General features: G+C 38.8%; 1 protein-coding gene across 1 annotated transcript in view; it reads right to left on the reverse strand.

The window, feature by feature from the left end:
* Positions 1 to 492: 492 nt before the first annotated feature.
* Positions 493 to 26,350, reverse strand: part of LOC135473379 (sodium channel protein 1 brain-like) — a 42,355-nt gene continuing 16,497 nt past the window's right edge. Inside the window, exons 6-28 of the mRNA XM_064753229.1 lie at positions 25,515 to 25,624; positions 24,598 to 24,816; positions 23,356 to 23,416; positions 22,974 to 23,118; positions 22,433 to 22,567; positions 19,710 to 20,183; positions 18,826 to 18,865; positions 18,083 to 18,327; positions 17,558 to 17,728; positions 16,654 to 16,847; positions 15,581 to 15,731; positions 14,870 to 15,080; positions 12,732 to 12,811; positions 11,146 to 11,303; positions 9,845 to 9,992; positions 8,363 to 8,536; positions 7,900 to 8,022; positions 5,332 to 5,595; positions 5,022 to 5,075; positions 4,423 to 4,560; positions 4,018 to 4,128; positions 2,901 to 3,171; positions 493 to 2,243 (exon numbers count right to left, since the gene is read on the reverse strand). Of these exons, the coding sequence (XP_064609299.1) occupies positions 1,087 to 2,243; positions 2,901 to 3,171; positions 4,018 to 4,128; positions 4,423 to 4,560; positions 5,022 to 5,075; positions 5,332 to 5,595; positions 7,900 to 8,022; positions 8,363 to 8,536; positions 9,845 to 9,992; positions 11,146 to 11,303; positions 12,732 to 12,811; positions 14,870 to 15,080; positions 15,581 to 15,731; positions 16,654 to 16,847; positions 17,558 to 17,728; positions 18,083 to 18,327; positions 18,826 to 18,865; positions 19,710 to 20,183; positions 22,433 to 22,567; positions 22,974 to 23,118; positions 23,356 to 23,416; positions 24,598 to 24,816; positions 25,515 to 25,624 (4,834 nt within the window). The 3' untranslated portion in view covers positions 493 to 1,086. The remainder of the gene's footprint in view (positions 2,244 to 2,900; positions 3,172 to 4,017; positions 4,129 to 4,422; positions 4,561 to 5,021; positions 5,076 to 5,331; positions 5,596 to 7,899; positions 8,023 to 8,362; positions 8,537 to 9,844; positions 9,993 to 11,145; positions 11,304 to 12,731; positions 12,812 to 14,869; positions 15,081 to 15,580; positions 15,732 to 16,653; positions 16,848 to 17,557; positions 17,729 to 18,082; positions 18,328 to 18,825; positions 18,866 to 19,709; positions 20,184 to 22,432; positions 22,568 to 22,973; positions 23,119 to 23,355; positions 23,417 to 24,597; positions 24,817 to 25,514; positions 25,625 to 26,350) is intronic.

Below are 26,350 nucleotides of genomic sequence, written 5' to 3' on the forward strand. Positions count from 1 at the left end.
AATATATATTGTTCATCAGTGCGTTGTCAAAACTGATTTGTCCACTTTCACTGTTCACAACTGCATTTCTGGCACACTTTCACAAAACATTGTAAATCAATTTTTATTTTCTCATAAATGACAATGCCTTATGGTGGTATAACCTAGACAACATCATTTACCAAAAAGTTACGAGGAATTTGACACACAAAAGTTCTGTGAAAGTGGTCCGGGACTATACATGTAATATCTTTACTGCCTCTACCCAGCAGTTACACTACAGTTACACTTGGAATCATCTCTTGTTCGCCTCCATTCTATACAATATAACCTTGTGTAAAGTTATGGTTCTTAGCACTGCAACAGTTGTATTCATAGCCCTAATCATGTTGATAATCAAGATCACTGACTGAATAGAAATTCAATTCAGTATTGTCCATTTTAGGTGCAAGAAACCCATCAGCTCATACAGTACTGTTTTAAAATCACCCTAGACAAAGAAGCTTTCCGGAATTTGTCAATACTGCTTGTAAAAGGATACACATCTATAAATATTTAATTCGTCAATAACCACTGAGCAATTAAACAGTCATTACCACTGAAGGCCAATAAATTAATAATAACTAAATGTACAAAAATACCAACAATAACAAGATTGTGTCTGAATGTCTTGCATTCAGACAGCTCTACAAACACAACATACAAGTACACCGAAGAGCATTATCACAGATCATTAATGCTTGCATAAGGGACACACTCTGATGTCATAAAGCAAGTCACGTATTGACACGGGCCTGTCCATGCCACCAAACGTCCCTTGCCAATGTGTACATTATACATCACAACATTCCATGTTGGGACGATAAAGAAAAGGCTAGCAATCAGCATCCAATAATTCACTTTCCTATTTAAAGCAGTCAGGAAGTCATTGTCTGGACCAGTTTTTCAAACCATATCCCTGTATGCACTCTAATAATAAAATAAACTTCTATCATAAACATATATGTACACAGCAACAAATTTTCTCTATCATTACCAACCACCTGTAGTTGTAGGTAAACTGTAACAAAAGTCTTAATCATGGCTACTCTACAGGTCAGATAACAATCAAGATATACGAGAGTTTTTTGTCCTCCCATGTGGAGACAGTGTTGTGCCCATATTTGACACGACGCTGCGCCGGCTTACGGCGCTGCTGGGACGGGAGGTGTTGAAAAATGAGCTGAGGGCGTTGCTCAGTCTTCTGCCCAGGCTTATCACGCTGTTAGAACGCGAATGAGGCGCGCTGGCTGGACCTACATTTAACATGGCCATTCCTGTGATGGCTCGCAGCTGTTTCTGTGCCTTGTAGCCACGCCATGCGCGCTGCAGTGTCTTTGCTGCCACATCCTCTTTCTTTCTTTGCATAGTGCTGGATTTCACGATAGTTTTTACCCTCGTGGGGAAAGTCTCTTGGAACTTCAACTCAATCTGTGTTTGGAGCTGCTCTGTTTCTTCTGTGTGTTCTATTTTTCCTAACACATGTTTCACCAATGCCATTAGTATATCTAAACAGTGCAGCTTGTCACCTTCCACAATTGGAATGTTGAAAGAGACGAGCGCAATCTCGTTGGGTTTCTCAATGCCCAGCGGCTCTTCGAGGTCTGCCACAAAGTCTTGGAGTTGTTCATACTTGATGAATTGGGTGGCCAGAGGATCATAGCGCTCCCAAACCACATAAAACATCTCAAAATCGTCCTCTGTTATTCCTACTTCCTCTTGCTCGTGGGCTTGGCTGAAGTTCTCCAGAATGACGGCTATGTACGTATTGATCACGATCAAGAAGATAATGATTATATAGGAGACCATGTAGAGCGTGGCAAACCAAGGCACTCCACAATTCCCCTCGGCCTCGGAGCAATCCGGAGGCTGGATCAGCAAAGCATCCAGGATCTCGTTCCAACCCGCTGACGTCGCCAGGCGAAACAACAACACAAAACTGTTCAAAAATGTTTTGAAATTTACCAGGTCATTGAAAAAGCCCGTGAGTTTGACGTTCATGAAGGAGGACATGCCGATGATGGCGTATATGTACAGTACCAGGAAGAGAAGGGCACCGATGTTTAGCAGGGCAGGAAGGGAGATAACCAAGGCAAACAACAGCTTCCGGATTCCCTTTGCCGCTTTGATTAGGCGCAGAACTCTTCCAATGCGAAATACTCGAACCACACGTAACAACGTTGGAGTTATGAACACTGTTGACAAGATGTCATCCAGAATTATGCCTGCAAAGAGAATTTTTAGAAAAGTTAAAGTTACATAATAAAGTATTTACACTTTACTGTATTCATGTAATTAGTGCGTTTTAAAGCCCCACATCATAATATTAATGTATTACACTACACATACATCAGTATATTATCTATATGCATGATACCGGAAATGTGTAGTACACTAAATAAGAGCCAACAACTGTCACATTCATTAACTGAACATGATACATACAAATGCTCAACAACAGATTTATAAATAAAGTCCAGAGTTATGTCAGGTGTATGTCTAAGTCCAATGGTTTTGTCTGCCCTCTGCTTGTTTTCCTGTGCTCAACCTCACCGTCACATTTAGGAAATATCCTTTAGTACATCAGTAGTAAACACCAATCAAACATAAAATACATGCAAACATTAATTGTCGCAAGTCACTGACACACCATTTTGGATTCATGTACACAGATGCTTGAGTAAAATCCAATCAATCTATCCTAAAGCTAGAGCACTTCGCCATCTCGAGAAATTATACTATTGGTTCGACAACATAAAACTCAAGTACTTCCAAAATGCAATCCAATATCTACTTTTTGAAACAATGCATTCTTCTTCAAAATCTCCACGTGTGCAGAGGAAAGCAATTTTACTTTAAACAGTTTTAAACCCATTACTCACCCAACAATGACAGCAGAACTACTATGAAATCGAAGACGTTCCAGGCCTGTCTGAAATAGTGCCAGCGTAGACCAATCAACTTGATGGCAGCCTCCAGGGCATAGATGGAGGTGAAGACAATATTCATGATATCCAGCGTATCTGTAACCACCTGGGTCTGGTTGTAGTGATCAATTCCCATCACGATCATGTTCAGAATGATCACCGCCACGATCGCCAGTTCAAATTTACTGCTCAGGGAGATGTCATAGAAGAATGACTGCCACTTGTTCTGAAATGATCAAATCAGAAATAGAAATGCATTATTGTTTGGAGTGCTCAATTCTTCCATCTACACTTAGATAGGCAACACTTGTGTCATATCTATACTTCTCTGTTGGTTTCTATTTACATAATCATGTACTTATTTGATTAAGTGTTTAATGCCATACTTAAGGCTTTATCATCTGTATGACAGCAGTCAGATTTATGGGATGGAAGAAACTGCAGTGCCCAAAATAATTCAACAGGCCTTTGCTGGCTGCTTGACACACTTCCTGGCTTTAAACCATGGCTGACACAGCAAAACCTGGATTTGAACATGCGACCTCACTGGAACAGGGCCTCAAAGTTGCAGTAGTTGGTTAGAGCGCTAGCGCAGCATAATGATTCAGGAGCCGGTGCATTACACCGTACTCAAGAATATTTCACATATGCAATCGCTTTGAGTTCAAGTCCAGCTCAAGATGGCTTCCTCTCTGGCCATACGTGGGAAGGTCTCTCAGCAACCTGCCGATGGTCGTGGGTTTCCCACGGGTTCTGCCGGGTGTCCTCCCACCAAAATGCTGACCGCCGTTGTGTAACTAAAATATTCTTGATTACGGCATAAAACACCAATCAAATAAATAAATCAAAGTTGCAGTGGGACAGCTCTACAACCATCTGAGTCAGCGAGGCTCATATCCGACATGCAATCACTTGTCAGGTATAAGAATAGAGTGACATATGCCTAAGCATGTGGTGAACGTCTCCTGCTGCAATCAATTAATACTTTCAACCATCACCTGAACAACCAACAGAAATGTTTATGTTCACAAACCTACATCAAAATGTCATGGTGTCTATCATCGTTTCTTACCTTTGGTCTCTTGATTGTTTTCTGTGGTTTCTTAGTTCCTAACTTCTTCAGTGTGTTGTAATAATTCCTTTGGCTGGGTGTAAGGAAAGCATCCAGATAGCCTCCTTCATACTGCCAAGAAAGTATCCAAGGTGAATGTGTGCACAATGAAAATCACATATCAAACTTTTCTTCAAGTACGAAACTTTAAGTCTACATATGCTTTATTTTTACATGATGCTTAATCATACCTCAAAGAGTGAAGAAACATGATGTGTATCGATAAAATGCTCAAGCAAAGCCATGTCACGTTTTATTGAACAAATGTGGAGCATTATCCCTCAAAATTCTGACATTCTGATTGTCACATGACAACTAGACAACTAGTTCTAAACAAGTGCTATGCACTTTTGAGTATTACTCTACCTTTTTCTTGAGCATGTTGAAATTGTCGATGATGACACCAATGAAGAGGTTGAGTGTGAAGAATGAGCCAAAGATAATAAACACCACAAAAAACAGGTAAGACACTAAGGTGTTTTCCTTCTTGGGTTGTAAGTCAATCTGCAACAATGATAACATCAATGATCATCAATGATCAGCCCAAAACACACTTCACTTGTTACAACCTCAAACATCAGCCGCGGTTCTTAAACCAGGTTAAAATTTACCCATGTTATTAAGGGGAACATACAAAATTGTACAGTAGTATTCAGCATGTTAACCAAACATGAGAGACTGAGAACATGATTACAGTATTCTTTATACAATTAAAGTTAAAACAGAAAGGGATATTTTGGTGTGAACAATAGCTAGCACTTCAAATTTGAGAGTAATAGCGGTCAAAGTCCACAACGGAACAAAAACACTATAATCTTGGCTGGACAAAACAGCCCAAAACACAAACTTCATCTGTACATCAAGTTATGATTTAAGAGGACCGAATGGCAAGGTGGCAATTTGTAATTCCCCTCCACCTCCCCCACCCACTTCCCCCCAGGCACAGAAGAAACAAGACCACTCACATCAGTTATGTCCACAGCATCTACCATCACCTCAATCCAGCCTTCAAAGGTCGCCTGACAGGGATACAAAATCAGAATGAATGGCGTCAGAAATGTCAGCATACATCATCATGTAGATTTTAGCACAACTTAAGCATTATTAACTATTTACGCACTGCCAACCAATCGAGAAAAACAGTCATGAATTTGATCAGTTACAGAAAGAATCAAAGTACTTTCAGCTCGATGTGAAACCATGGATTACAGATAATTTTAACAAATTAGCACCCGCTAAATATGAACTGGTGATCCAGCAACCAGTTTAACTCACCACTTGTAACAGAGCCAAGTAACCCTGGAAGATATTATCAAAGTTGATCTTAGAGTTGACCCACTGGTAGCCATTGGCCAGACAGGTTGTCTTGTCAGGGACAATGGCAGCATCCAGCCGCACACCGCTGGCATCAACACATTTGTAGAACTTTCCAGCAAAGAACTGGACTCCCATGATGCTGAAGATGAGCCAGAAGACAAGGCAGACGAGCAGGACATTGAAGATGGAGGGGATGGCCATCATCAGGGCATTCACCACAATCTGCAGGAGTAATAGGAGAAGTCAGGGCATTCACTACGATATGTATGAGCAAACTGAGATCAGTCAAGGCATTCACCACGATCTGCAGAAATAACAGGAGAAGTCAGGGCAATCACCACGATCTGCAGGAGTAATAGGAGAAATCAGGGCATTCACTACGATATGTATGAGCAACTTGAGAACAGTCAGGGAATTCATCACAATCTGCAGGAGTAACAGGAGAAAAGTCAGAACATTCATCACGGTCTGAAGGAGTAACAGGAGAAGTCAGGGCATTCATCACGATCTGCAGAAGTAAAAGGAGAAAGGTCAGGGCATTCACCACAATCTGCAGAAATAACAGGAGAAGTCAGGGCATTCACCACGATCTGCAGGAGTAATAGGAGAAGTCAGGGCATTCACTACGATATGTATGAGCAAACTGAGATCAGTCAAGGCATTCATCACGATCTGCAGGAATAACAGAAGTCAGGGCATTCACCACGATCTGCAGGAGTAATAGGAGAAATCAAGGCATTCACTACAATATGTATGAGCAACTTGAGAACAGTCAGGGAATTCATCACAATCTGCAGGAGTAACAGGAGAAAAGTCAGAACATTCATCACGGTCTGCAGGAGTAACAGAAGTCAGAGCATTCACAACAGTATGTATGAGCAACTTGTGAACAGTCAGGGAATCATCACAATCTGCAGGAGTAACTGGAAAAAAGTCAGGACATTCATCACGGTCTGCAGAAGCAACGGGAGAAGTCAGGGCATTCACCGTGATATGTATAAGCAACTCAAGAAAAGTCAGAGCATTCACCAGGATCTGCAGGAGTAACAGGAGAAAAGTCAGTAAGTACAGGGCATGAGAAAAGTCAAGGCATTCCCTTAATCCGCATAAGCAACATGAGAAAAGTCAGAAGGTACAGAAGTGACAATGTCAACATTCTGTATCTTACTCTAGGAACATTTAACAAAAGTTAGACATATGTTAAGCCGAGTGTGTCAAAGTTTGAATGTATACGCACCGAATACATACACATAGGCTAGGCTGCCTAAGTTAATATGTAGTCTAACCTAACTTTACTCAAAGCACTACTCTAATCAAACCTTTTAATGTGTAGGCTGTATAGAAAAGGTAAACACATGTACATTGCAAATGGTGTTCAAATTTGACTAAAAGAAATGAACAGAATTGCCTGCATCTTGCTGGTTTGTACCCCATCTTACTCTCCTCAACCAAGCTAATACAACCAGCCCAATGTAAGCCAAAATATGATATTGAAAGGCAAAATAAAAAAGAAGCATCAAAACGGTTGTTAAAATAGATCATCAAGAAAATATGAGGGATTACATTGGAGAACACTTTGATCAGCAACACAACACAAGAAAAGCCAACTTTCTACATAACAAACACCAATCTTACCAGAACAGTATTATTTTCCTATCAAGGTAGCATTGGGGTATCAAAAATAAAATGGTAAATAAATACACATACATTCATGTACATCTTCACCCATGGTCATTCACAGCAAACAGTTTTTAAAATACTGATGAACAAATACAGTCAAATTCCAGAAGACGTTTGTTATGGGGAGGGTGATGGTTCCAGTCATGTTAAGACTGTAACTGATTACTGTGAGATAGCCCTATATATATATATATATATATATATATATATATATATATATATATATATATATATATATATATACAAATTCCTTTGAATTATATAAAGTTGTTGTATTGTACATGGATTTAAAAAATGTTTGAAATAATGAAATAAACTATCAAATGCTCTGTATCATATTGACTAAAACTTGAGAGAAAGCATCAGCTGTGTTGTAAACTTCCAATATTTGATGAAGTTAGATTTGATGTCACCTCCACAGCTATGTACAACACTTTATTAGCCATGTATGTATACACGTACGGTACCCACACTTCCATACTCCTCACAATGGGACTGTGATCCACATTACTGGCAAACACCACATGTTATATTCTTAAATATTACTGAATAAATATTTATTTATTTATTTATTTATTTATTTGATTGGTGTTTTATGCCGTACTCAAGAATATTTCACTTATACGACGGCGGCCAGCATTACGGCGGCAGGAAACTGGGCAGAGCCCGGGGGAAACCCACAACCATCGGCAGATAAGATAATTATCATCTATACAGTTATATACATTTTCTGTACACCATCTAAACTTGCTTTGTGATATGCCAGTAAGTTGAGAAAGAATGGTACCACCACCTTCGCAGTACATGTACATCTTGTTCCTACACTACCAATTAACACAGTCATACCTTCATACTCTGCCATCTGGATATGGCCCGCAGAGGACGGAATGCTCTCAATGTACGCAGAGATCTGAACGCACCAATGTCTGTCAGCCCTGTGGCTTCTGTGATCAGGCTGGCTAAGGACACCTACGTGAACGGAAATAAACCACTCCCTGTATACATACATGTATGAATCATGTGTGAATCATGTATGAATCAAAAGAAGGCTTTTAACAAGACACTTCTCATCTGATTTCAGATTCGGGCTTTGCAGTCACAAGAAATTCTCAATAGACAGATGTTTCCTAAGCTTCAAACAAGTACTTCTCTAAATATGGACAGATGTTCCATAAGCTTCAAACAAGTACTTCTCTAAATATGGACAGATGTTCTTTATGCTCCAAGTAAGTATCTTTTCTTTAAGTATGGACAGATGTTCTTTATACTTCAAACAAGAAACTCCTGTCTCCTGTGTACTAATGCTTACTGCCACGATCCCAAAATCCAGAATGGTCCAGAAGGTGGTGAAGTACTTCTTTAATCCGTAAGCTATCCACTTCATCACCATCTCCACAGCAAATATCACAAAGAAAATGTAGTCTAGATACTTGAGAGCCAGCTCTAATGTAGGATTCTGAGGCAGGTAAGCATCCTCAAAGGCCTGTAACACAACGAAGTCTCAAGTCAGTTACAGTTCCAAATTTGTACAAGATGATCCATCTCCAGGAACATCAAATCATATTTCATATTTCACACATCATACTTCAATCGAAAGAAGAATAATTCATAGCTCTTTGCAGAAAATGAGAATATTTTATTAACAATTGTACAAATGCCTAAAACATCATAATATCATAAAATTACCCGTGAATACTACAGTCAATAGTCAACTTAACAATTCACAACTACAAAAGTGCGATTAAGCATCCCACACATCTAAAAACAGAACAATATCTTGTTTTTCTTCTCTGGGTTTGAAAAACTAAAATTATCTGTTACTGATCTGCAGTGGACATTTCCATTTGCTATTCGTGTTTGGCACAGGCATTGAGAGCTAGGATGGTACATTTTCAGTTAAACCAGCCAGGGCATCACTTCCCCCTAAATGCAGCAGAAGCTTGTGATTGGCAGAGTTGAAAACATCCCTTTGTCAGCTCCTGTCAGCCACCACTTAGTAATGGCAAACTTACATAAAGAAATTTCCACGCAAAGGTTACCACTCTTACTCAAAAGGGATTGTCCAGGGGAGACAACTTTGTCACTGAATCCGACATGACAATTACATGTTCACTGTCAATCAATATTCCTCCTTGTATATTAATGATCAAGTAGAAGATTTCCATCTTGTGTTCAATTCTACCATGATATAGTTTATAAAATAACACTATTGGCTGATGTTCCAATTTATAACAGTGCAAAACTATCATCACAATATACTAGATTTAATTATCAATTGTATTTATCAGAGGGGCTGGGGATACGTTTGTGTATATTGTTTGAATTCTGATCAGTTCTTTAAATTCCAAATTATATACCTGGGCCACAAGGGCTTTGTAAAAAGTGGCATTTGACAATAAACATGCGAAATGTTTGTGCTGGGAAACAAAAAAAAAAATTTTAAAAATACATATATGCAGACCAACAGAACCAGATCAATCGTGATCATGGAATCATGCATTTCCATCCTGAACTTCTACTTTATGTCACACCACTTAGCTATGAAATCAATACCTTACCAGCCCGCTTTTATATTAATTACTCAAAAAATGAATTTTCAAAGCCAACATTATTTCCCAACCAAAAGCTGACTTGCTACAAACAACAGGCTAGCAAGCTAACCTGTAGCCCGCTCACTGACGTCGTACTCATTTATTATTGACTTTGATGAGTTGTTTAGTCTTGTCACAGTTCTTTTATTATGCAGCAGCCAAAGAATACATGTAATTGTACTAAGCATTGGTTTTCTTACCAGAGAAAAACTGCTGAGTGCAATGACCAGGAGAATGATTCCCTCAAAGACTTTGTGGTCCACGATAACACACATGATCTTCCTGAATGTGTGCCATTTCCTCCAGAAGTTAGACATGTTGTACTTGTTCATACATGTACACCTGCATCTGTCATGCGGAAAAAAGAAAACCAATTTTTTATTCACCACCTAATTGATTCGACAAACCATCCATTACTTCAAATCATTTTAGTAAATTATTAAAAAACAACGGTAAATGACCTAAAATATTGTGCATGACCAAGTTTTAATTTTGCGTGATATTGATGGTTTTATTGATCTTAGAAAGTTTTATTTGATGTTTGTTTGGAAGGTATGGAGATTTCCTATTGGGAAAATGTTTAAAAAATGTTTGCTTCTTTACTAGTTAGGTCATTTGCAATACTTCAGATCTTAAGCCTTAAAGGAGAAGAAAACTTTAAAAACTTTAAAAAATGACACTATGGGCTGAAAAGAGCGCATTTTTTTCTATCTGGTGATGCCTGCTGCATCAATTTGTGATTTTTTTTCCCCCATACACGTAAACCCTGAAAACGGCAAAGCTGGCATAAATCGCTGAATCCATCACGTCCTCCGTCTTCAACACCCTGTAATTTATGCAGGGGGTGTGTTGCCTCTCAGCTAATGAGAGTCGTTAAAACTGCCAGCTTGTTAGTGTAAACTGGGAACTTACGTCCAGCATTGGGGGTTTCCTGATCGTCAAGTGGAAAACGAACTGTACTGTTCGCTACCTTCTGGGAAGAAGAGTTCTACCGGAAATGTACGAACTGCACTTCGGCAGTTTCTGACGGAAATTCTCCTCCTAACACAGAAGACTTCAGGAGTAGTTCTTAGGCAAAATGGAGTCGCTTACAGGAGATTTTGGCACTGACTTTATTTACAATTTATCAACTTGAGGTACGTATTAGAATTTTTTTTATGGCATGCACCTGCAAGGAAATGCATACTCTTTTCAACGGTATCTGTTTGATATTTAAATTTTCTTCTCCTTTAACACCCGAGTTAAAAAATAAGGACCCACAAAACCTGGATTGTTTTCCTGAAACATAACCAGTTTAAAGGCATCACCATCTAATTTGTATGTCTTGGAAAATCTTTAAAAAACTAAAACTAAGCTTCTTGACATTATGCATACAAGAACACACGATGACACTCACACAGTTCTGAATTACATGTATAGTCAGTCACAACATGTTATTCCTGCAAAATGGTTTAACATCATAGCTACATTGTACTAAGGATCAAGATTTGAGATGGTTCACCTATCAGTGATGCATGCTGGGAAGCAATCCTCCACAACTACGATCTCCCCAGTGCTGGGGGTTTCCATGGTTGCTGCCTCCTCCCCCAGTTTAATCTCCTGGTCCGGATCTCCGTCCACGTTAACTTTAGTCTGCACACCGTTAGCAATGGGCTTTTCCTGCAGATATTTGCAATATTCCATTAACCTTTCAAATCCAACCTTTACAAGAATCTGCTTAATAAGTATTCATTTATTTATTTATTTGATTGGTGTTTTATGCCGTACTCATGAATATTTCACTTATACGACGGCAGCCAGCATTATGGTGGGAAGAAACTGGGCAGAGCCCGTGGGAAACCCACAACCATCCACAGGTTGTTGGCAGACCTTCCCACGTACGGCCGGAGAGGAAGACAGCAAGAGCTGGACTTAAACTCACAACGAACGCATTGGTGAGAGGCTCCTTGGTCATTATGTTATGCTACCGTGCTAACCAACTGAGCCACGGAATCCCCTGCTCAATAAGTACAATCAAAATAAATATTGGTTCGGGGCCATAAAAGGACACTTGAAAATTAGTGTCGGATTTATGAAGCACTCATAGCATTACAAGCACTTTAGGCATTACAGGCACTTAAGGCATTACAAGCTCTTTAGGCATTACGATGCTGTGGCAGTTATGAGCTTTATGAATCAATCTCCAGTCTTAAGGTTTCTATAAACTCCTCTGCCAATTCTGGGTGAATAAAAGCCATCAGGGATAAAACAGGACACTATGATATTCTTAGAACTTTGACAACAACACATGCAGATGACTAAATTTGGGAAAGAAACAGAATAGGTATGACATTTCACAAGAAATATGAAATCTGTCAATTGCACTGCAACAGCTTGGCTCAATTTTTCCCGAGAGTTTCCAAGATGACATGGCAAAGAGTTAAATTTAGTTTCCTTGCAGTAATGGTGCTGGTTGTCATGAGTACAATGGGGGTTTCCTCATCGTCAAGTGAAAAACGAACTGTACTGTTCGCTACCTTCTGGGAAGAAGAGTTCTACCGGAAATGTACGAAGTGCACTTCGGCAGTTTCTGACGGAAATTCTCCTCCTAACACAGAAGACTTCAGGAGTAGTTCTTGGGCAAAATGGAGTCGCTTACAGGAGATTTTGTTGCTGGTTGTCATGAGTACAGTATGACTGGGTTTATCAGTACCTCCTTGTTGCTAGTTGCCATGAGTACAGTGTGACTGGGTTTATCAGTACCTTACAGTTACTGGATGCCATGAGTACAGTGTAACTGGTTCTATCACTACCGTATTGTTGCTGGCTGCCATGAGCACAGTACGACTGGTTTTATGAGTATCTTATTGTTGCTGGTTGCCATGAGTACAGTGTGACTGCTTTTATCAGTACCTTATTGTTGCTGGTTGCCACAAGCACAGTATGACTGGTTTTATGAGTATCTTATTGTTGCTGGTTGCCATGAGTACAGTGTGGCTGGTTTTGTCGGTACCTTATTGTCGCTGGCTACCATGAGAATGATGTGACTGGTTTTGTCAGGACCTTATTGTTGCTGGTTGTCATGAGAACAGTGTTATTGGTTTTTACCTTCTCTTCCTCCTTCTCCGGGGTTAGTTTGTGATTCCCAGTAACGGTCTTCATCTCCAGCACCTTACTTGACTCTTTATCTATGAAACACAAAAAGAAATCACATGCTAAACCGTCCTTTGCAAAGCTGATATTTCTGTTGCTAACAGAAAAGTAGACATTCAACATATTCATATATAAAGTGTGTTTTTGTCATGAAAACTTCTATACATGAAGGTTCCAATGACATGATAAGCTTTCGTGTAAATTTCTACACAAACCTTTAGGCAAGTGATATCATTTTTGCACACAACATTCCGGCAAGCAAAATTTCCTCACACAAAGTTAGCAAGCAACACTGCCTGGAAAAACATTTTGGCAAGGAAGATCACATAACACATATTTTGGTAAGCAGAAAGAAAAAGTTGTCTACTAAACTACTTATATGTCAGTTATATACTTACAAGTGAGTTTCACATGTTTACACTGGAAACTATATTAGCAGACACATGTACAACAAGGACAGATGGACAGGATGACAGATGAACAGCATGGACAGAAGGACAGGATGACAGATGAACAGCATGGACAGATGGACAAGATGACAGATGAACAGCATGGACAGATGGACAGGATGACAGATGAACAGCATGGACAGGAAGACAGATGAACAGCATGGACAGATGGACAGGATGACAGATGAACAAAATGGACAGATGGACAGGATGATAGATGAACAGCATGGACAGATGGACAGGATGACAGATGAACAGCATGGACAAATGGACAGGATGACAGATGAACTGCATGGACAGATGGACAGGATGACAGATGAACAGCATGGACAGAGGGACAGGATGACAGATGAATGGCATGGACAGATGAACAGCGTGGACAGATGAACAGCGTGGACAGATGAACAGCGTGGACAGATGGACAGGATGACCAGACGGACAGGATGACAGATGAACAGCATCTGATGGACAGGATGACAGATGGACAGGATGACAGATGAACAGCATGGACAGAATGACAAATGGATGTTTATTCTGTTGGAAAAGTACCAATATCCCTTCTAGAATGAGTGCCATATACGCACAACCATATCACACAGACAAAAAGATATAAACTTATTAGTTTAGGCCACTATAAATATTCAAGGTCTGCCGACTCATACCACATACGGAAAATGACCTAAAGTTTCACACGGGAGTTACTGTCATTTACTTTCGCACAATCCGAGTTGGCTGCAAGATGACAGAAGGGAGCGATTAGCCCTCCGCCCGTTTCATTACCCTATGTAGCAGTTATAGTTCCTAATCTGCTCGACATGAGGTCAAGTCACTGACAGCAAGCTGTGCAAGTCTTGTGACTAGTAGGCCTACATGTGCATCTTCTGAATATACCCATGAATGAAATCAAAGAAAGGTGATGTCTATTACAAACCTTTAAATTCCAAACGCTGTCAAAGGATAACCACTCCAAACAAAGAATGTACATGCACAATGTACACTTCAGACAAACCGATTATTCCAGTTAGGCCTAAATTAAGCATTCATCTTTTAAGAATTAGGGACAGAAATTGACAGTCTTTCAAATTACGCCAGAATGACCAAGAAATATTTAGCTGCAGCGATGCAAATGCACGTGTGTAGTTGTCGCTTTAATCATCTTCACATTCCTCTGCTGGTAGGCCTAGTCTTCAAGTATGGATTTGTGGTATGCTAAATTCTGCTACAGCTTTGTATACGGAAAGCCCTGCAGTTTAAAAATGGATACCTGCGACAATACTCCACATGCTTAATCTCCACGCTTTCGCTCCAATTCCCATATATCACAAAATAATGATAATAAAATAATCAACCTGTTGTAAAGTGCATGTACTAAAATCATTATGATTAAAACTGAAGAAAACATGAACTGTTGGTGCTCAGAGCATAGATTAACTGCTCAGTGAAGCATGAGCTTGTTTATTACATTCTTGAACTGTCAGTATAATCGCCTGACCACCCCTGATGCTCTCCCCCGGCAAACAGTCAGTAAGAACCATCAATGCAATGAATCCTGGGATACACTTTCCAAGTCCCAGGGTGAAACTTTAGGCCATTTACAATACTTAACAAAATATACTCTACCACTAATAAAGCAGAAGTGCTTACCATCAGCATTGACTGCTCCTGTTGTTTTGTCCTGTTTACCACCAGATGGCCCCACGGACCCTGTCCTGTTACGAGTACAACAGCCACAGAAGACAGCTTTCATTTTTCTCAACAAACCTCCAAGCGCACTGCCTCCCTCTTCTGAAGAGTTCTTCCTCAGGACATCACTGGCAAAGGCATTTAGCAACATGGCCAGAAACAAGTTGAGTACCTAAAACAAATACATGCATCAGATTTCAAACTGCCAAATACCTCAGTTAAATAACTTTTCATTTTTGAATTTAAACTTTCAACAACAAGGTCAAATCCTATCTGAAACAAATACATATACGTTTAGACATCTGTAGACGTGTGAATATCATGGGACCAAAGGACTTGGTTTTGTGAGGTTTGTTACAAGTTGAAAGATAGTTGTAAAAGTTTCTACAGACCAACCCGATTAAACTAAACACCAATGTCAAGCATTATACAGGATGTTTCACAACAGTGTTACATGTAGAATCACACTTGAAAACAATGCAAATATAGATTAAATAAACTTGTTATTCACTAGGATCCACTGAAATGTGTCATGTTTACAATCCTACATATAAAACTCCTAAACAGTCAAATTACAAAACATGCAGTTAACACCAATAAATATCCCTTCTTTATTAAAGATACAGCAGTGTCAGTGACTTGTAGAACACTGGCACAAGGCGTCCGACTTACCATGAAGTTGCCAAAGATGAGTGCTGCGAGGAAGACAATCATACAGCTTTCATCTGCAGCCAGCATACAGTCCCACAGAGGCTCAACCCATTCCCCACACAGCACACGGAATATCAGCATCAGAGAGTGCGTAATGTCCGTAAAATTCCACCTGCAGATACAGAAGCAAAGTAACGTTCAACTATACTTCAGCTGTAAGTAATATTCAAGTTAAAATGCAAAGCTGGGTGGAGCAGATTTTATATGTATCAACCAAAATCAAAGATTTCACTGACTGATGGCAATCCTATGTTGTGCTTGTCACTTTTCAGGTACTACAGATATCCCTCATCTTCTGGCTTTCTTCTACACAATTTTCCCCACCTGACACTTTCCCAGTCAACAAATGTAAATGTATCATTAAATGTATCATTGCATTCAAATATGCCACATAGAAAAATGTTATTAAATCACTTATCATAAAAAATACACTCTGTTTTAGATTATTTAAATAAAAAAAAAACTCACACAAATGGAAATGAATGTCATGGTATGGACTAGCAATTCTAACTTTTCTTAGTTTATGTATACCAAATGTATTAATCAAACATAATACAAATGATCTACATGCAAATCCAACTACTGTTCATACAGCTTAATTACATCTATTTGTACATATTTACATGCAAATGAAGCACACATATCTGCAACATATCTGTTATATCTACAACGTTATTTCGAGATTTCTTTTTTACACCACACACAAGTATTAGTTTCTGAAACATATTAGGACATTCATGCTCTATTATTTATATGCGAAGAACATGTCACATCTGGATCATTTGTGGTGACAGTGTTAAACGCAATCAAAAAAATAAACTGTAACAAATAACAACTAAATAACAAATCTTCATAGCACGTTATTGTATATGACCTAAACTTCCATTCATGACTAAGTTATTCATTCTTCCTGATTCTGCGAGTTCCATTGATACATGTATATCAAACGTTTGTTAGTGAGGTCAAAAACAGTTAGTTTTATGACCTTCATTGGCCTCTAAAACTGCAATTTTGATGGTTGTGTCATACATTACCTGGGGACCTCTCCACTCGGGAACTTGTCAGCTGTGTACTGATTTCTGAATAGCTGCATTCCCATCACAGCAAAAATATAGATGACCAACATCAGAATAAAGGTGAGGTTACCCAATGCTCCCAGAGTGCTGATTATAATACTGAGTAGGAGACGCAGCGTGGGCCAGGATTGGGCCAACTTAAACACCCTCAACTGTAACAGACAGAACATACACATGTGATAACACAGAGCAGAAGATGCAGTGTGGGCCAGGACTGGACCAACTTAAACACCCTCAACTGCAACAGACAGAACATACACATGTGATAACACAGAGCAGAAGATGCAGTGTGGGCCAGGACTGGACCAACTTAAACACCCTCAACTGCAACAGACAGAACATACACATGTGATAACACAGAGCAGAAGATGCAGTGTGGGCCAGGACTGGGCCAACTTGAACACCCTCAACTGTAACAAACAGAACATACACATGTGATAACACAGAGCAGAAGATGCAGTGTGGGCCAGGATTGGGCCAGCTTAAACACCTTCAACTGTAACAGACAGAACATACACATGTGATAAGATAGAGCAGGAGATGCAGTGTGGGCCAGGATTGGGCCAGCTTAAACACCCTCAACTGTAACAGACAGAACATACACATGTGATAACACAGAGTAGGAGATGCAGTGTGGGCCAGGACTGGGCTAGCTTTAACACCCTCAACTGTAACAGACAGAACATACATGTGATAACACAGAGCAGGAGATGCAGTCTCAACCTAAACTTCCAGTAAAAAATAGTCTTAAGAAACTAAGAGAGAGGTTTTGATAAAACTTTTGATACACAGTTATACACAACGTATACACTCAACAAAATAGTTTGCTTAACGGCACTACACAGGTGCCATTGTGACTCACCAGCCGCATTATCCTGAATACTGACAGGCCTTGTACACTGGTGACAGCCAGGTCCACGATACTAGCCAGAACAATTATCAGGTCAAACACATTCCAGCCACTCTTGAAGTAGAACTTGCCCAGGGCGGTCAGTTTGAGAATAGCTTCTAGGATGAAGACGCCTGTAAACACCTGTGGTAGGGACAGAATGGCTACCGATAAATTCTCATTGAAACAAATCCTTAATCATCACAAAAAAAACACATATTCTGACTGCCTTTGTTCACTGTTACTGCTATTGCACAATTCTCCTGTCATCTGTTACAAGATACAGTACCTAGCTACGTCTGTGTAAAGAATGCCGGGTACAACAAGATACAGATACTTTCAAAATGTCTTTGTTGGTCAAGTAGCCAGTCAACACATTCCAAAATATGGTATCATTTATACTTTTAATAATCATCATGACTATTATCACAGATTTCAAGTAAGTTCCCAAATTTTGTGTACATAAATTATGACACATGTACAAAGGGAATAACATACATAGTTTGCGATTTCGATGACTTGGGACCAGTAGTCTGGCTGGGGATAACGCTCCGTTGCCATGAACACGGTGTTGAGAACAATGGCGATAGTGATAATGATGTCAAACACAGGGTGTGAGACGATCACGAAAATGGTGTTCTGTAACCTGAGGAATGGGATGAAGCAGTAAAATAACTGGCACCAGTACCAGTTCCGATCTATCAACTCATTGCCTTCACCGTTCTGGGTGTTCTCATCTTCCGCTGAAACATCAACGGTACATATTCTCACTCAATTTACTGATTTGTTTATCTGACTGGCGTTCAACACTACAATGAAGAATGTTTCCCTTATACGATGGCAGTCAGGTTTAGGGCTGAAAGAAATCAGAGTACCAAGCGTAAACCATCAACTGTGACAAGGTACCTGAAAAATCACCTGACTTAATGCCACAGCCCAATTAGCGAGAGCTGGATTACAGCGTGTAACCTAACTGGTCAGTGGTATGACAGTGGCAATTAACAAGCCAACTGCATTCCCAAAGAACAACAGTAAATGTATCTGTCACAAATGAATATTAGGGCTTTAAAAATAGTTGGTATTTTTCTCTATTCTTTATCGTGGTTTCTTTTTCATACTGGAGAACTACATGAAGGGCACACATTTCCCTTTTGTTTCCTCATTTTTTCACCTATTAAACTTATTCAAGTGACAAGGTGATATATATAGGTAACAATGTTACAACAACAAAGATGACTTACCTGTTATAATGACATAGTCATCTACTTTCTGCATTTGCTCCTGAAACCAGATTACCTCATATGTGATTCATCAAAATATATAGTTAGAAACTTCACAATTAAATATTGTTTGAACATAGATTAAAAAGCAAATAATAGTAGAATTTCCTCTATTTTGCATATTTATTTATTTATTTATTTGAAGGGTGTCTAAGGACAAACAACCTACAAAGATATATCATTCTTATTTGTAGTACTCAAGAATATTTCACTTATATGACAGCGGACACCAGCATTACAGTGGGAAGAACCGCGCAGAGCACAGGGGAAACCCACATCCTTCGCAGGTTGCTGGCAGACATTCCCACGTACGGCCGGAGAGGAAGCCAGCATGAGCTGGACTTGAACTCACAGAGACTGCATTATGCTGCGCTTGAGCTCTAACCAACTAAGCCACAGAGGCTCCTCTATTTTGAATATGAAATAGAACTTTAAAACATTTTGCATTCAACATTAAATATAGCACTCATTATTTATAACGTGGATGTTGATACTTTGATAAATCTAGTGAACCTGTGTTTCATGATACTGACATTACACAAAGTTTCAGGTATGTATAATTTGTTGGTCGCAACTTATATGTGTAAATATTCCCAATAATTTCCTTACTTGTTGATTAATCAGTGGTACAGTACAACTGCATAAAGAATTCCACCTCCATCACTTTAGGATGGATTACTTTATCATGCTGTGGACGTTGGCGCTGAAATCCTGCGATGTTTGTCTGCATGTTTCTACCATAAAGCTATACCTGTAGGTACCACTACACAATCAGAGGTGCTTTAAATCTTAACATTTATTCTATTCAGTCCTCCCTATTATACAACTTTCTACTGAGAACTTACATCTTCAGGACCTGTGGCGTCCTCCTCGTAGCCCTGGTTAGTGTGACCACGGGCTGTGTCTGAACTCTGCACGCTCCTCTCTTCTGCATCATGGGGGGTCCTCAGATGCTCCTGACTCCCCTGGCGTTTCACCTCTCGTTTACTTCCAGAGGACTTGGAGCTCACCTGGCTGCGGTTAGAGAAGCCGCTGTCCTTGCTTTGTTTCTTCACAAGGGGCCTCTGGGGGTTACTGGAGGTAGGGGTGGAGGCAGGGGTGGAGCTGGCCCCTGTGTTCACTGTCAGTTTAGTTTTGTCTGCCTGGGGTTCATCTACTGACGCCTCCATGGGCTGCACCTGTACAATGTTCTGACCTTCTCGAGACTCCTTCTTCATACGTTTGTTCTCCTTGAACTTCCTGGTTGTGACTTTCATAACGGCGATGTCATATATAGGATTTCGCTTTTTCTTCAGCCTGGCCCTTTCTCGTTCTCTATCCTATGAAGCAACATAAAAAAAAGCAAATTTTTTAACAAAGGTAAATTATTCTACAAATGCTGCAAGTTCATAATCTTTTCAGCCAAAATCAAATGCAAAGTTCTGGTGTATCTAATTTCATTATTTATACAGAAAGATTACAGACACTGCCACAATGACTCAAACCTTATGGATCCTACATGTATGTCATCTCTTATTTTTCTTTAAATACATGTACCTTACCAACAAGTTATTTCATCAAACAAACATACATATCCATGTCAGGATGTAAATGTATGTCTATAAGAAAATATATCTAGACGGAAACAATTTGAAGAAAAACAAGATGATTGCAAATTACAAGTTTATCTACGGTTTACAAATATTAGGACAATGATTTTCTCCTCAATGAAATACACACAGCTGTTAGTCTAAGGACAAACAACCTACAGAGATATTACATTCTTATTATACTTCTAGCCTGTTATCCTAAGATGGAAGTAGAGAATGGTTAGTTACTATACATATTAGTTATAGTTCCCTCACTGCTTCTTCTTTAACTGTAAACCAAACTACTGTCAATTCTCCAACTTTTGATATAAATATATTTGGGTTAAATTATCCTGCATTAACACGTTCATTCAGGCATACGCATGTAGTATAACCATGTATAATTCGGCATATTCAGGCACAATAACCATGTATAATCCGGCATATTCAGGCACAATAACCATGTATAATTCGGCATATTCAGGCACAACAACTATGTATAATCTGGCATGTGTATGTACTATAAACATGTATAATCCGGTGTATTCATGCACTATAACCATGTACATATAATCCGGCATATTCAGGCACAATAACCATGTATAATCCGGCACATTCAGGCACAATAACCATGTATAATCCAGCATATTCAGGCACAATAACCATGTATAATCCGGCATATGTATGTACTATAACCAAGTATAATTCGGCATATTCAGGCACAATAAAACCATGTATAATCCAGCATATTCAAGCACTATAACAATGTATAACCTGGCATATTCGTATGTGACCATTACAGTCATATAGTATTTTTTCACCATTCTAAAAACACTTCAGTATTATACCTGAATCATCACTTCATATGGTAAATGATCTAAAAATTCACCCAAAAAGTGCCTATTTAGAGGCAAATAAGTGTCATTAAATATCACTTCTGGTGCTGAAATTTTTCAACTCCTTTCAAACAAATCTCTAAACACCTTTCTAAGATCAAAACACATTTGTAAGATCAATAGAACTCTCACGCAAAATGTGCAACTTTACGTAGTCATGGACAAAATTTACGATCATTTACCACATTTGGAGTTCAAGGAATAAGCATCATTCTAAGATGAAAGATGAATCCCACTAAAAAATTAGTCTTAAGCCAATACTGACAGAGATGTTTCAAGCCTTGGCCAAGGTTTACTAAGATCTGCATTTCAACATGACTCTAAAATTAATAATCAGCAGTCTGCCACCATCTACATGTTCACTATACCCAGTTCCTTTCAGCTACAATACAAACTTTTTTCTTTTTCAGTTTAATCATCCAGTCAGGTGGTTTGGCTTTCCATCGCTGAGCTAACTTAGCTCCAGCCAGCTGTTGTGTACATAAAGAAGAATACGCTTGTATAAATGACGTTCCATCAGCACTGCGATGTCCTGCACAGGCTATACACACCTGTAGTCTACCATACACCAAAGCTACAGTTCAACGTACCAATTGTGGATTTTTCATACCTCAGGTTAAAATCCTTTTGCATGTTTTTCTTATGTTATGTACATGTATTATAATCCTGCAAGGCCATATATCTCTGAGATATATGGCTTTAACTCTCTGAGAAAAAGTTGGCCTGCATGTTTACATAAAGATGTAGGTAATTTGATCAATTTAAAATTGAGTTAAGATCCCAATAATTTCTACACTCTTATACATGCACATAGTGAACCATGTTAAAAACAAATAAAGAAAAACCAAACACTGAAAACGTAAGACTTCTTCTTTAAATGCAGGAATCGAATACCCATTAAATTACTAGAGAACCCTGGAAGGAAATAAAGGTATTTCAGATTTGCATAAAATCATTTAACTTACCTTTTATATTTACACATTCATCTCATTACCACTCAGCAATGTATGTATATTTATTTTTCTTGTCCATATTTATGTCATGGTTTGAAAGAAACTCGTGATGTAACAGTAAAATCAGCTACGAGATGCTCATCACACATACCTTCCCAGCGCTCTCCGCTTCCTCTTCGTAAGACATAGCCACGACAGCAAGCATTAGGTTGATCAGGTAGAATGATCCCAAAAAGACCACAGCCATGAAAAACAGCACATTCCATGGCCCACTGGTTCGGATCACCTACAAAAACACCCCACTTTTGTCATATGCTTTATTTTGTGTTGATTTCCTCATACCTCATACATTACAAAGTGTGATAACTGCAGTCAGGACGTATATAGCTGTTTATTAAAATTTTAGCACTGACCTCACTTGCATTACACAAAACATAGAACAGTTGGTAAAATTTCACTATTGGCAACAGCATAAAAGTTTGAAAAATGACCAAACTCTTCAAATAGTAAAACTTTTGTTGATCCTCAGACTGGTTGTAACCCTCAAATCAATGGTTCAATGACCCCTTCACATATAAAAGCAATTGTTGTTATGCAAAATCTAAGACGAGTCAGTTTGTATTTATGGGTAACTGTCTTGAAAATTTACTTCTATATAACATTCATTTTAGTTTTGAAGGCTTGCAGTTTACCTTATCATAGATATCCTCCCAGAAGTCCAGGGTGATCAGCTGGAAACAGTTCAGCATTGCCCACAGGAAATTATCAAAGCCGGTAAAACCATTGTTAGGGTTTTCTCCTAAGTCTCCGTGGCAAATATAGTTGGTGTCACAAATTCTGGAAACATGGTTCATTTACTTCAGTTTAGGTTCATCTCACTCAGATTACAACTGCAAAATTCAATTTTCTTCAATTCATTTTTTTTTTTTTTTTACCTTCATTGTTTTCCAGGTTAGATGGATCATTTATCCCTAATATGGTGGGCACATCTAGATGGAGCTATTAAATGCATCAGTTGTAGGATAAATAGTTCATGGCATAAAAAATGAGAATTTGCAAACAGTATTGTCTTACCCTGATAATGAGGCATTTCCACACAACACATAGTCCCCATCATCATTTGTCTGCCAGTTACCTGCAGAGTAAATTAACAAACATTACTTCTTACTGGACGTATTCTTGTATGTGAACTTCCACTTTTATCTATTTATTATGAAATTAATTAGTGTTTTCTGCCGACTGCTTGCAGATATTCTCTCATCTGACTGAGAAGTGGGGTGGGGGGTGGGGGCAGCATGTGAAACTTTTGTTGAAAGGTTCCTGAATATTTGTGCTACGCAAGCATGTTAACCACAAGCCCAACACTTTTACATCATAAGCGTACATTATCTCTGGCTCCCATTAGACACCTTCCAAACCCAACGAACACTTCATTGTTGACCCAAAATATAAGGATATGCTGTCATGATAATCATCAAAACATACTACTGCTATCTAGGGTTTTCCCATGTCATGGCCATGCACATGAATCTTGTTGGAAATTCTGCATCTGAACTTGTTAAGTTAGTTTCCATACAGTTAACCTAATTCAATCATGAATGAAACTTGTCCACATATCTTTAACTGAGTTGCTGTTTTTATTTATTTATGTATTTGATTGGTGTTTTACGCCGTACTCAAGAATATTCCACTCATATGACGGCAGCCAGCATTATGATGGGTGGAAACTGGGCACAGCCTGGGGGAAACCCACGACCATCCGCAAGTTGTTGACAGACCTTCCCACATACGGCCAGAGAGGAAGCCAGCATGAGCTGGACTTGAACTCACAGCCACCGTGCTGTTTTTAGACATGCAGCATGTGTAAAGTAATAAGCATTTACACGTCACAGATAAGTTCATGGATGGCATTGCGACATGAACCCTCAATGTTTCACAATAAATGATAGGTACGCGTGCAATATGGATAGCAACAATATCATCTGACACATAACGTTATAGACAGATATCACTCAGGTCAACCAAGGAAGACAACTGCTTCACTTTTTCAATAAAATATCCCTTATTTTTATTAGTATACACACAATTCAAAATTGAAGTTCATACAATCTTACAAGACTAACAGAGAAATATGCCAATCCAAGCAGTACGAAACACAGAAATTTCATCTGAGAGAGATTTGCAGAGCAATAAACAGTGCATAAAGACAACAAAAACTTGGAGTATTTCTAGACACACATCTACAACACACAGAAGTTTCATTTGGGAGAGATTTGAGGAGCAATAAACACTGCATAAAGACAACAAAAAACCTACTTGTATTCTTCACCCAATTGGCGTAGAACTGGTCATAGTTGCCATCAGCTAATGTGTACCCTGCCAATGACACATCAAGTACACACTTCTGACGGAGCGTTGCCATGTAGACTTGGAGGGCAAACAAGGCAAACACCATCAGCACAAACACAGTCAACGTGATTACCTCTACCAACATCTTAAAAGCTCTCAGCAATGCATTCACTATGGTCCGCAACCCTGTCAAAATAAACAAATTTGATTATATATTCCTTTATTACATAATACAGATCAAGGATTACAAAAATTCACTTCCATTCTACAAAGTTTTCATTATTACTATTTGTGACAGCTTCTCAAGTGTGGTGAAGTCTCACTAACTCAGAAGCATTGTGTCAAAGACACCATTCAGTTGTTACACTCACCAATAAATACTTAATACCAAAACCACAAAATAAACCATTAAAGATTTTGGTATGGTTATAACCCAGTTCAAAGCATGAAACAGTGAAAACTACAGTAAACCACAAGGCCACAGCAGCCACTGCTAAATAGTCAAACAGAACTATCTTCCAAAATCAATGGCTGTTTTTTTATTTCACCTTTTCTTTCCATTTTCATTGTTTGAAGAATGTATGGTTATTGAAAACAATTGGTACATGCAGCATCAATACTGAGATCCAATTTTAATGTTTATTTGTTCCTGCGAGTTGAAATTGGGCACACAAATTTCACTTTTGGTCAAATTACTACATACTGAACTTCAAATATCAAAGACTTTGAATTTCAAAATTTGAAAGTTTTACTGGTTTACATACTGTATCGCATTTGCTGTCTTGGGATACCCTCCTTCTGCAATTCCTCCTGGATCATCTATGCAGATATATTTACAAGTGAAAGGGTCAATGTAACACATGTGTTCATAACACAGCCCTCACCTGGAATGATGGAGACAGTCTTGAGAGCCCTGAGTACCCTGAATGTCCTCATGCTAGCCAGGTTGAAGCTTGCTCCCTGGGAAGTGTTCTCTATAATGATCGTCACATAGCTGCAAATAACAATTACGAATATTGTTATTATATTTGTCTGAACTGAATTCAAATTGTTTTTTGTTTTATTTTTTTTTTCACAGAAAGTGTACCATACCGGTACATAAATAAGAGTCAACAACTTTAAATTTAGAATTTATGTGAAACATTTACTTATTAAAAATGCTGAAAAACTCTGAAATGGTTATCATCAGTACACATAAACTTTGGCAGCATCTACTGACTAAACATGATTATCGTCATAGGTGGTTTATCTCTTTGTTCAGTTGTTATGCAAGATGAAATGCTCAATTTCCTTGTAATTGGTTTTTTGAACACCATAAATTAGCCCTTTCAACCTTCTACAGTGCCCCATCCTGCAACTCCTAGATTGAAGCCTGAAAACGTGTTTCTTTTGATCCAGACTATTTTGTTCACTTTCTTTTTATTAATAGTCTTTCAAGTTATTCATTTTAATGCACATATCCATCAGTCCCAACTTTCTGCCGTTCATTACAAGAGTTATACTAGTTTCCTGTGATATAATAACCATCAATTCAGTTTTGCACTCTCCTATGATGTCTGATGAAGTCTGATGATAAAACCTAGCCAGTTCCATGTACCCTGTGATGTTAATTTTATGGTCAGATCATCATGATATAGTTTTCCACTCACCCTATGATGATAACAGCAAAACCCAGCCAGTTCCATGTACCCTGTGATGTTAGTTTAATAGCCAGATCATC

Source organism: Liolophura sinensis, chromosome 8, assembly GCF_032854445.1.
Source record: "Liolophura sinensis isolate JHLJ2023 chromosome 8, CUHK_Ljap_v2, whole genome shotgun sequence".
NCBI classification, from domain to species: Eukaryota; Metazoa; Mollusca; class Polyplacophora; order Chitonida; family Chitonidae; genus Liolophura; species Liolophura sinensis.